This window comes from Mustelus asterias, chromosome 1 (assembly GCF_964213995.1).
Source record: "Mustelus asterias chromosome 1, sMusAst1.hap1.1, whole genome shotgun sequence".
NCBI lineage: Eukaryota > Metazoa > Chordata > Chondrichthyes > Carcharhiniformes > Triakidae > Mustelus > Mustelus asterias.
The window spans coordinates 183618849-183631500 of record NC_135801.1 but is presented as its reverse complement, the minus strand read 5'-3'; the positions used below and the strand labels follow the sequence as shown (position 1 = coordinate 183631500).

Here is a 12652-nt window from a genome sequence, read left to right as displayed (position 1 = left end):
ATGTGTGGGTTAGGTTGATTGGCCAGGTTAAAAATTGCCCCTGAGAGTCCTGAGATTCGTAGGTTAGCGGGTAAATATGTGGGGGTAGGGCCTGGGTGGGATTGTGGTCGGTGCAGAGTCGATGGGCCGAATGGCCTCCTTCTGCACTGTAGGGTTTCTATGATTCTATGACTATGCGCTGCAATCTCACCAAAGCTGCTCTTTAAAAACCTATCTTTACAGTCACCATGCTGCCTTTTCAACACTGACCAAACCATCAAAGGTCTGCTCATGCCATGTTTGTTTAAATTAATTTAGAGGATGTGGGCATCACTGACTTGGCCAGCATTTATTACCCATCCCTAATTGCCCTTCAGGAGGTAAAGTTTATTTATTAGTCACAAGTAGGTTTACATTAACATTGCAATGAAGTTACTGTGAAAATCCCCTATTCACCACACTCCGGCACCTGTTCGGGTACACTTAGGGAGAATTTAGCATGGCCAAGGCACCTAACCAGCACGCCTTTCAGACTGTGGGTGGAAACCCGAGCATCCAGAGGAAACTCACGCAGACACGGGGAGAACGTGCAGACTCCGCACACACAGTGACCCAAGCCGGGAATCGAACCTGCATACCTCATGCTGTGAGGCAGCAGTGCTAACCACTGTGCCGCTCCTGAGGTAGTATAATCTAAGGCTGTTCACCATGTTATACCTGTACTTAACCTTGCTGCCACCTATACGACCATTGCTGATTACCATGTTGTGTTATTATAATGACATAACAGGCACCAATTGCTCATATTGAATTTGGTTTATTTAGATTAGGCACGTGAGAACAGCCTTACATAGGAGCATAACTTGGAGACATTAAGAGATAAGGACCAGCATGGTGGCACAGTGGTTAGCACAGCTGCCTCACAGCACCCAGGGACCCGGGTTCGATTCCAGCCTTGGGTCACTGTCTGTGTGGAGTTTGCACATTCTCCTCGTGTCTGCGTAGGTTTCCTCCGGGTGCTCCAGTCTCTTCCCACAGTCCAATGATGTGCCGGTTAGGTGGATTGGCCATGCTAAATTGCCCATTGATATCAGGGGGACTAGCAGGGCAAGTACATGGGGTTACGGGGATACAACCTGGATGGGATTGTTGTCGCTGCAGGCTCGATGGGCCAAATGGCCTCCTCCTGCACTGTAGGGATTCTATGAAATCAAAATCTGGTACCAGTCTGAGAGTAATTATTGTAAAATATATTTATATAATATTTAGTATCATGTATTTACATGCACGTTGTATATACAAAACGTCCCATTCTTGCGTTGTTGTCACAGGTCTGGGTCAAAGTTTCCCTATTATAAATTCCTGGACCTTTACAATGGAATTGTAAATGGAATTAATTTATCTGTTTTACCTGAGGCTGCAATTACAGCCTTGATTTGAGTGGTGGCGCTGTTGTGCTGCTGATTTGCCTTTCCAATGTCCCAACCAACTCATTGTCGCTGCTTCCCAAGTCACTGTCAGTTTTCCTACTTAAGTTTAAATTTATTTATTAGTGTCATGAGTAGGCTTACATTAACACTGCAATGAAGTTACTGTGAAAATCCCCAAGTCGCCACGCTCCGGCACCTGTTCTGAGGGAGAATTTAGCGTGGCCAAAGCACCTAACCAGCACGTCTTTCAGACTGTGGGAGGAAACCGGAGCACCCGGAGGAAACCCACGCAGACACGGGGAGAACGTGACAGTGACCTGAGGCTGGAATCGAACCTGCAACCCTGGTGCTGTGAGGCAGCAGTGCCTCCTACTTACTATCAATGTTCATATAAACACAAATAATGGTATAAATATGTCTTCCCTCATTGTGCCTGTCTGCACCTGGACACGATGAATGGAGATACTGAGGGAGGGTCGACTTATCAAGGGATTTTCCTAGTCTTCTGCTATAATTTTGTCAGAATCGCCACAGGAATGGTGAAAATAAATGATGTAAACTGCAAACAATGAGTGGACAGCTGAATCCCTGAAGGCATGCCTGTGCTTGCCCCCAGTAACTCCCCCTGACACATTTATGTGGACTCCATAGAACACCTACAGTGCAGAAAGAGGCCATTCGGCCCACTGAGTCTGCACTGACTTTCCGAAAGAGCATCTTAGCCAGGCTCACCCCCTGACCCATGACTAATCCTACACAGAACCGTGGAATGGTTACAGCACAGAAAGAGGCCATTTAGCCGCATCTGTGCCGGGTCTCTGTATAAAATACCTTTTGGAAATCCATGTAAACTACATCAACAGCAATAACCTCACCAACCTTTTCTTAACCCTGCATAAGGCTCCAGCAGTTAGTCAAACAGGATTAACAAATTCACGTTGGCTTTCCTTAATTAACCCACATTCATAGAACATAGAAAAGCTACCGCACAAACAGGCCCTTTGGCCCACAAGTTGTGCCGAACATGTCCCTACCTACTAGGCTTACCTATAACCCTCTATCTTACTAACTTCCATGAACTTATCCAAAAGTCTCTTAAAAGACCCCATCGAATCCGCCTCCACCACCACTTCCGGCAGCCGATTCCACGCACCCACCACCCTCTGAGTGAAAAACTTACCCCTAACATCTCCTCTGTACCTACTCCCCAATACCCTAAACCTGTGACCTCTTGTGGCATACATACAAGAAACTTTTAATTTTGTCCCAAAATGTCATTTCTAGACGCTTTTCTGGAGAATTGTTCAAGAAAAAGGACAAATTGACCTCTGTGTGATGTAAAGAAAGGTCAGGCAGGGGGGAGGGAGGGGAGTGGAGGAGTGGGAGGTGGTAATATCCTGGATTTTCATTGGCAGTTGTCACACTGGGAGCTCCCGGAAGCAGATTAGAGTGGATGATTGGGTAGTTAGCCTTATTTCTTTTTTTTAATACTTTTCCAATTCAATCAAATCAAATCCAATTCAGAGTCTCAACAAGTTGAGACATTTCAGATCCAGGCTGACAAGACAGGGCGAGCGACCAAACCACCCTGTCCTGGGCCTGATCTACATGAGTCAAGCTGATTGGAGAAGGGGGAGGTTCCTCCTCCAAGACTTGAGCTCATTTGCATCTTAGCCAAAAGGCCGAGATGCCGCTTTTAAAAATTGCTTCATATGAAACATATGAAGCCTCAGCGTAACCCAATGACCTTGACCAAGCGCGGCCGACAATGGGGTGCCGACCATACACTTGATCTTAGCCAAAAGGCCGAGAGCCTTATTTCACAGAAGGGGGTTTCGCGTTCCCATAACTCATCAGTAGGGGGCACCAGTGCCCTGTTTGAAAGAACAAAGAAAGGTACAGCACAAGAACTGGTCCTTTCGCCCTCCGAGCCTGTGCCAATCATCATGCCCTAACTAAACTAAAAAAAATCTGCCCTTACCCAGTGCATATCCCTCCATTCCCTCCCTATTCATCTACCCATCCAGATGCCTTTTAAAAGTTGCTAATGTGTCTGCTTCCACCACCTCCTCTGGCAGCACGTTCCAGGCACCCACCACTCTCTGCACATCTCCCTTAAACCTTCCCCCCCCCCCTCATCTTGAACCTGTGCCCCCTTGTAATTGACACGTCCACCCTGGGAAAATGCCTCCTGTTTATGCCTCTCATAATTTTGTAGACCTCTATCAGGTCTCCCCCTCAGCCTCCATCTTTCCAGTGAAAACAATCCTAGTTTATTCAACCTCTCCTCCGAGCCAACACCCTCGAGACCAGGCAACATCCTGGTGAACCTTCTGTCAATGTCAATCCTGTCAATCCGAATGTTATTTGTGGAGTTTTAGTCTTTATTGACTCGGACTGTCTGGTATATACATTGAACCTTATCCCAGGGGGAGGGTTTGTCCCCCTTGGGTGCGGGCAACAAAGATTGGGATCATTTTTGTGCGCTTTTACATGAGAGTGTCCCATAATTGGCCTGGAGAGAGGCTAGTTGTCCAATCAGGGATGGTGGGTGGGCTTTCAAAGCTGGAGGGCCAATCAGAGGAGCTGTTGGTTGCAATGGAATGTAAGTGGTGGAGAGGATGCTTTAAAATGGGCCCTCACCCCGTGTCAACTTTATTGAATTGATTCCGGGGATGAAAGCCTAGATGTATGAGGAGAGATTAAACAGTTTGGGCTTATACTCGCTGGGGTTTAGAAAGATGAGAGGGGATCTGATGGAGGTATATAAAATACTAAAAGGGATTGATAAAGTAAACACAGACCAAGTGTGGGAATCTTCCAAAGAAATTGAAAGTGTCGAATTCGCGTAAAAACTGGAATAAATCCCATTGGATTTTTCAGCAGGATTTTCAAAATGAATCTCCCACACTCTATATTACACAATATATTCCTGATTAAAAAAGGGATAAGGGGATATGGGGAATAGGTGGAGGTAGCTTTGAGACCAGGGAGAGATCAGCCATGATCTGATTGAATGGCGGAGCAGGCTCAAAGGGCTAAATTTGCTTACTTCTGCTCCTGATTCCTATGTCCCTATGTACATTTTTAAAAATTGGATTTTTGCATCCAGGCCACTGTGGGGTGTTGAGACAGTGGGTGTGGGAACTCCTCTGAAGAGCGGTCAGCGGCTGCCCCTGAATCCAAGAAGGCAGGGAGGGTCTCTCGTTCAGCCTGGAATGCAGGCCATTCACAACCCTTGCATCCAGGCCTTCCCTGGGAGGCCACTTCCTGATGCCTGCAACAGGCTCTTCCTGAACCTGATCAGTCACCCTGCCAGCTCAATCTGCTGAGCACACCTGCCCACACCCACCCTCCAAGCTACCTTCCCAAAGATAGCCCAGGGGTGAGATGGAACTGAGGAGCCTGAACCTGGCATGGCTACTTCTAGCTTCCACATGCCTCTGATCCAGTAGAGCTCAAATCTCTGCCTATAATATCTCAAGGGGCTGGACCTCTTGTGGACCTCTTGCTCCCAGGTCCAAGATGTGGTGAAATTAAATGGATAAATAGACAGCGGGATCGCTGGGATGATGTATTAGCACTTGAGTGAATAGATACCATTAACTTAATTCTTTCTTTCTCTCTGTTTCTTCCTCCTCCCTGTCCCCATTGTGATCCATGTGTTTCCATCTTCCCCCTTTGCGCAAGTTCAGGTGGTGAAGCTGTGTCGGGAATGTTTGAAAAAGCAGGAGCCTGTACTGGCTGATACAAACCTCTACCAGCTGAAGTTCCTTAGCCTTGCCTCCGAAGTGCTCTCGTACCTGCAGTATTTTGAAGAGGCAGCAGAATATGCCAGGAAAATGGTGGAAGGGTATCAGTAAGTGTCAACAATTACAAATGACAAGCTGCGAGTTACATACATGAAAGGACTTGCTGTCAATGAGAAGGTCGATGTCAGTAAGGTGGTGGCATTTGGTGACCCTTTAACCATTCACCCCCCCTTTGAAAATTTCTTCTACTTTCAGGGCCACCTATGATGTTCCATTGGTAGCACTCTCGCCTCTAAGTCAAAAGGTTGTGGGTTCGAGTCCCACTCCAGAGATTTAAGTGTGCAGTACCAAGGGGCTGCTGCACTGTCAGAGGGTGTGCTGTCTTTGGGAATGAGACATTTCACTGAGATCCTGTTTGCCATCCCAGGTGGGTATAAAGGATCCCATGCTCCAAGTTCCAAGAACAGAAGGGGCATCCTATCCAATGTCTATCTCACAATAAACATCAATGAAAGCAAAGTGTGGGATCCGGTCTGGTCTATGTGGAGTTTGCACGTTCTCCCCGTGTCTGCGTGGGTTTCCTCCGGATGCTCTGGTTTCCTCCCACAGTCCAAAGATGTGTGGGTTGGGTTGATTGGCCATGCTAAATTGCCCCTCAGTGTCAGGGGGATTAGCAGGGTAAATGCGTGGGGTTACGGGGATAGGGCCTGGTTGGGATTCTTATCAGTGCAGGCTCGATGGGCCAAATGGCCTCCTTCTGCATGTTTATGATTCTATAGTGAAAGATCATCCACGTGAAATGTTAACTCTGTTCCTCTCTCCACAGATGCTGCCAGACCCACTGAGTATTTCCTGTTCTTATTATCTGTTTGTTATCTCATTGCTGTTTGCAAGAACTTGCTGTGATAAAATTGGGCGGCCCTGTTTCTTACATTACATTTCAGAAGTACTTCATTGGTTATAAAGTGGGTGTCCCTGGGGGTCATGAGAGGTGCTATATAAATGAAATTCCTTTCCTGTCTGGAGACATGGACCTGCTGGAACACTCATTCTGCAGATGTTTATGGCCATCTGGTACCTTGCCCCAGTGGCCACTGGTTGTATATCAGTAGGCTATTGGCCATGTTTAGGCATTAAGACCCAGCCCAATTCTGCTCACGAACAATGTGACGATCTCTCGCATTTCCCTGCTAAGATCTGTGATGAACAATCAGACATGGGACTTACGGCTGATCTTTTATACTGCCCCTTTAATTCAGTGACAGTGACAGTGACATTCAGTGCTCTGGTTTCCTCCCACAATTCAAAGATATGTGGGTTACGTTGACTGGCCATGCTGAATTGCCCCTTAAGTACAAGGGGGATTAGCAGAGTAAATACGTGGGGTTACAGGGATAGGGCTTGGGTGGGATTCTTATTGGTGCAGGCGGCACGGTGGCACAGTGGTTAGCACTGCTGCTTCACAGGGACCCGGGTTCAATTCCTGGCTTGGGTCACTGTCTGTGTGGTGTCTGCACATTCTCCACATGTCTGCGTGGGTTTCCTACGGGTGCTCCGGTTTCCTCCCAGAGTCCGAAAGACGTGCTGGTTAGGTGGTTTGGCCGTGCTAAATTCTCCCTCAGAGTACCCGAACAGTGCTGGAGTGTGGCAACTAGGGGATTTTCACAGTAACTTCATTGCAGTGTTAATGTAAGACACTAATAAATAAACTTTAAACTTTAAAACAAACTCACAAGCAGCACGCTTGGGAGAACCGAATCAGAAAGCAATTGGAAAGCTGGATCAGTGAGGGTATTATATGGTATTTTTGTGTTCAATCCCACACACTACACTTTAGGAAGGATGTCAAGGTTTAGAAAGGGTGTGGAACTGAGATTTATGAATGGAACTTCAGTCAAGTGGAGAATCTTGGGTTGTTCCAATTCTCGTAAAGAATGCTGAAAGGAGATTTGATGAAGGCGATCAAAATCATGAATGGTTTTGAACGGTGAATAAGTAGGGATAGTTTTGAGTGGAAAGAGGATTACTAGCCAGAGGACACAAATTTGAGATGACTGGCAAAAGAGCAAAAACAAGATGGGAGCAGATTCAATAAGGTCTTGGATAAATACTTCAAGGGTCAGTAAGCCTCTAGATTAAAGAGCAGGGGAAAGGGACCAATTCGAGAGCTCGACCAACAAGCTGACACAGGCACGATGGGCTGAAAGGCCTCCTTCTGTTCTCTGTTTGAACTTAATACAAATAGATCACAAATCTGGGTTCTCCCTGGTTGGTTTGATCCAAAACCAAAAGGTGTAATTTTAAAAAAAAAACAAATTCTTCCAAACACTTTCCAGTTCAGCACTGTGCTGTCAGTTGTTGGTTATGTATAACATTCCTGGGCATTGCTTGGCATAAGTGGGGCTGAGGATTTTCCATCATACGGCAATGGTTTTTAATCAAGTATCTTAACTGTTCACAGGAAACTCTACCATCATAACAATGCCCAGCTGGGTATGTCTCTGATGAGGGCTGGCGTAACACACTGGCACGCTGGAGTCATAGAACCCGGTCACGCGATGATTTGCCAAGCTAATGGGATTCTCCTGGTGACACATGGCCCCACCCATCCAATCACCAAGGATATTGAGGTTAGTTTGAAAAGCGGTATTGCAATTGGAGCTGAGGACTTATACTTCGACCGTGTTCGAATCTACAGTACAACGCATTCCTGTTTGATTCTCTTTGAACCTGAACCAAGCTTTCTACTCTGCATCCGGTCTGGCACCAACACAGTACAACCCGCTTGTGTTAGTCAATTGGCTACCATTAGGGTTGGGCATGTGGTGGTGTAGTGGTACTATCACTAGACCAGTAATCCATAGGCCTGGGCTAATCCTGTGAGGATGGGTTCTAATCCCAACAAGGCAGCCAGTAGCATTTAAATTCAGTTAATTAAATCTGGAATTGAAAAGTTTGTCTTAGTACCATCTCAGGACCATGTGACAAGGTTCTTCATGGGAGACTGATCAAGAAGGTAAGATCCATGGGATCCAGGGCAATTTGGCAAATTGGATCCAAAATTGGCTTGGTGGCAGGAGACAGAGGGTGATGGTCAAAGGTTGTTTTTGTGACTGGAAACATGTATCTAGTGCTGTTCCACAGGGATCGGTGCTGGATCCCTTGCTGTGTGTAGTGTACATTAATGATCTAGATGTTGGGGATATGATCATTAAGTTCGCAGATGACACGAAAATTGGTGGTGTGGTAATCACGAGGAGGAAAGCCTGAGGACACAATCTTACCAGCCATTCATGCCACACGCCCGCCGCAGCGAGGTCGGAGAATTTGGTGGCCAGCCAAATCTCTGTTCACTGCAGCGGAATGGGAAAATTCCACTGTCATGGGCCCGGGACCCGAGTTTGATTTCGGCCTCGGGTCATTGTCTGTGTGGAGTTTGCATGTTCTCCCCGTGTCTGCGTCGGTTTCCTCCAGGTGCTCCGGTTTCCTCCCACCGTCCAGGTGTATTGGCCATGCTAAAATTGTTCCTTAGTGTCCAAAGATGTGTAGGTTAGGGAGATTAGCGGGATAAACGTGTGGGGTTGCGGGGAATGGGCCTGCTCTGTTGGAGAGCTGGTGCAGACCTGATGGGCCGAATAGCCTCCTTTTGCACTGTGGGGAATCTATGATTCTATGTGACCAGATGTCAAATGATATCTGATGTACAGTCCTCCGATACTTTACTAAAGGTGTTGATATGAATGCAAGTTATTTTGGTAGCTTTTCCACCACCGACTCAAGAAAAGCTTCTTCCCTGCTGCGGTCAGACCTTTGAATGGACCTACCTTAGCTTTGACAAAGGGTCATCTGGACTCGAAACATCAGCTCTTTTCTCTCCCTACAGATGCTGCCAGACCTGCTGAGATTTTCCAGCATTTTCTCTTTTGGTTTCAGATTCCAGCATCCGCAGTAATTTGCTTTTAACTTATATTAAGTTGATCTTTCTCTACACCCCAGCTATGACTGTTACACTACATTCTGCACCCTCTCCTTTCCTTCTCTATGAACAGTGTGCTTTGTCTGTATAGCGCGCAAGAAACAATACTTTTCATTGCTTGCTAATACGTGACAATAATAAGTCAATCAAATTAAGAAGGTTGTTGTGCTGTTCAGCAGTAATGATTAATTGAATTGTGCCTGTCTCACAGACCATGCGGTGCCAGACAGAAATGGAGCTGAGAATGTTCAACGAGAATGAGTTTCTTTATTACCAGATGAGAGAGGTAGCCCTGAAGAATCAAAAGATGCAAGTGATGGCTGAGCCAGCGGGCGAGTACGTCAAGGAGCTTTTCCGCAGGAAAAAATAAAAATGTTTGCGTTGAGTCTTTTGCTGCGGGAGTACTGGATCGATTAAGTGCGGCGCAACTGGCGGTCGAAGGTTGGGCGTGGGACAAAAGCGAGGAGAATTCAGTTGCAATCAGAACTTGTCAATCACCCTTATGAAAAATTGGGCAGCGCTTCTCCCTCACAAAATGGTATTTGGTGCAGTCATGTATTTCCACGTGTCACTTGTAAAGTAGCCACACACTGTTTGTCTAACGTGCTTTTCACAAAGGCAACATTAGCCTCGGCAAGTCAGGGTGGGATGGGGTGGAGAACTGGACACACGGGGAGTAATTTTAATCGGGGTGGAATCCCGGTTTTACATTTTACTCGCTACCACGCTCCATTCATTTCAATGGACAATAACATTGGGCAGTGAGCGAGTAGCCAAAGAGTGGTAAGTAGGGTTAGGTTAAAATTACTCCCCAAGCAGATCATTTTTTTCTCTATCATGGTGCTCAATGGTCTACAAGTGCAGCTCTCCTCAATTGCTTTTTTTTCCCCATTCAGTGTGTTGTCAATCCAGTCCCGGGTCAGTTCAGACCGGATCCCTGAGGTTTCTTTGTTTCCAGTAGTTAGGGGACAGAGGACAGAAATCCTGTTTGGAGGTGTGATCCTCACCTCCCCCTCCCCTGACACTGTTAGCGTGCTGGAGGTTGCAGGAACATTGTGCGGCTGCCAATGACACGCTAGCACTCTAATAACACTGGAATTGATCGCAAGATAACTTTGTGCTGAGCAACATATGGCGATGTGCAGATGGGATAGGCCCATCTGGCAAGAGTGATTCAGATTCATAAGTTCATAAGATATAGGAGCAGAATTAGGCCATTCAGCCCATCTACTCCACCATTCACTCATGGCTGATATGCTCCTCATCCACATTTTCCTGCCTTCTCCCCATAACCCTTCACCCCATTACCAATTAAAAATCTGTCTAACCACTCCTTAAATTTACTCACTGTCCCAGCATCCACTGCGCTTTGGGGTAGCAAATTCCACAGATTCACAACCCTTTGGGAGAAGTAGTTTCCCCTCAACTCTGTTTTAAATTTGCTGCCCCTTATCTTAAGACTATGACCTCTCCTCCTAGAATGCCCCACAAGAGGGAGCATCCGCTCCATGTCTACTTTTTCCAGACCTTTTATCATCTTGTATACCTCAATTTGATCTTCCCTCATTCTTCTAAATTCCAGAGAGTATAGGCCTAAACTGTTCCAATCTCTCTTCATATGACACACCCCTCACCTCTGGAATCAATCTAGTGATCGTAAGATCCATAAGATTGTACAGCAAATAAAGAGGCCATTCAGCCCATCGAGCCTGTAGAAGCCCATGAAAAGAGCTATCCATTTAGTCCCACTAAATCTGCTCTTTCCCCATAACATTACAATTTGTTACCTTTTAAAGCAAACACCCCATTTTCTTTTGAAAGTTGCTATTGAATCGGACTCTTCCAGCCTTTTGCGTTCCAAATCATAATATCACTGTTCCTTCATTGTCGCTGGGGTAAAATCCTAGAATTCCCTCTCCCTAACAGCACTGTGGGTGTACGAACACCACAGGGACTGCAGCGGTTCAAGAAGGCAGCTCACCACCACCTTCACAAGGGCCACTAGGGATGGGCAATAAATTCTGGTCTAGCCAGCGACACCCTCATCCCGTAAAATGAATTTTAAAAAACCAATTTACTGTGTCAAAAAGAAATCTCTTCACTGACCCCCGTCCCCACATCCCGTTTTCCATCGTCCCCCCCCCAACCCCAGTCCCCTTCCAACTCTTGGGGAAGAAAATAATAGATGGAACAGCCATGAGTACCAGATCTAGTGAGAGCCAGACCGAGCACATGTCTCTCATTTGGAATGAGTGGTTTAAACATAGAACATAGAACAGTACAGCACAGTACAGGTCCTTCGGCCCTCGATGTTGTGCCGAGCTTTATCTGAAACCAAGATCAAGCTATCCCACTCCCTATCATCCTGGTGTGCTCCATGTGCCTATCCAATAACCGCTTGAAAGTTCCTAAAGTGTCTGACTCCACTATCACTGCAGGCAGTCCATTCCACACCCCAACCACTCTCTGAGTAAAGAACCTACCTCGGACATCCCTCCTTTATCTCCCACCATGAACCTTAGAGTTATGCCCCCTAGTAACAGCTACATCCACCCGAGGAAATAGTCTCTGAACGTCCACTCTATCTATCCCCCTCATCATCTTATAAACCTCTATTAAGTCGCCTCTCATCCTCCTCCGCTCTAAAGAGAAAAGCCCGAGCTCCCTCAACCTTTCCTCATAAGACCTACCCTCCAAACAAGGCAGCATCCTGGTAAATCTCCTCTGCACTCTCTCCAATGCTTCCACATCCTTCTTATAGTGAGGTGACCAGAACAGCACACAATATTCCAAATGTGGTCTCACCAAGGTCCTGTACAGTTGCAGCATATCCCCACGGCTCTTGAACTCAAACCCCCTGTTAATAAACGCTAACACACTATAGGCCTTCTTCACAGCTCTATCCACTTGAGTGGCAACCTTCAGAGATCTGTGGATATGAACCCCAAGATCTCTCTGTTCCTCCACATTCTCAGAACCCTGCTGTTGACCCTGTAATCCACATTCAAATTTGTCCTCCCAAAATGAATCACCTCGCACTTATCAGGGTTAAACTCCATCTGCCATTTTTCGGCCCAGCTCTGCATCCTATCAATGTCTCTTTGCAGCCTACAACAGCCCTCCACCTCATCCACTACTCCATCAATCTTGGTGTCATCAGCAAATTTACTGACCCACCTTTCAGCCCCCTCCTCCAAGTCATTGATAAAAATCACAAATAGCAGAGGACCCAGCACTGATCCCTGTGGTACACCGCTGGTAACTGGTCTCCAGTCTGAAAATTTTCCATCCACCACCACCCTCTGTCTTCTATGAGACAGCCAGTTACTTATCCAATTGGCCAAATTTCCCTCTATCCCACACCTCCTTACTTTCTTCATGAGGTGACCATGGGGAACCTTATTAAATGCCTTACTAAAATCCATGTATACGACATCAACTGCTCTACCTTCATCTACACACTTAGTTACCTTGCAAAGAATTCAATCAAATTTGTGAGGCAAGACTTACCCTTC

At 46.4% G+C, this 12652-nt stretch overlaps 1 protein-coding gene across 2 annotated transcripts in view; it reads left to right on the top strand.

Annotated features, from left to right (window-relative positions):
* The window catches only part of LOC144500720 (histone-lysine N-methyltransferase Smyd1-like), an 87448-nt gene extending 76358 nt beyond the window's left edge, over positions 1-11090 (top strand). The window contains exons 8-10 of one of the 2 annotated variants that reach the window (XM_078224087.1): positions 5105-5268; positions 7623-7791; positions 9349-11090. In XM_078224087.1, coding sequence (XP_078080213.1) covers positions 5105-5268; positions 7623-7791; positions 9349-9507 — 492 coding nt within the window. In that variant the 3' untranslated portion in view covers positions 9508-11090. The remainder of the gene's footprint in view (positions 1-5104; positions 5269-7622; positions 7792-9348) is intronic. The other variant, XM_078224096.1, reaches the window with a different exon arrangement.
* The last annotated feature ends 1562 nt before the right edge of the window (positions 11091-12652 follow it).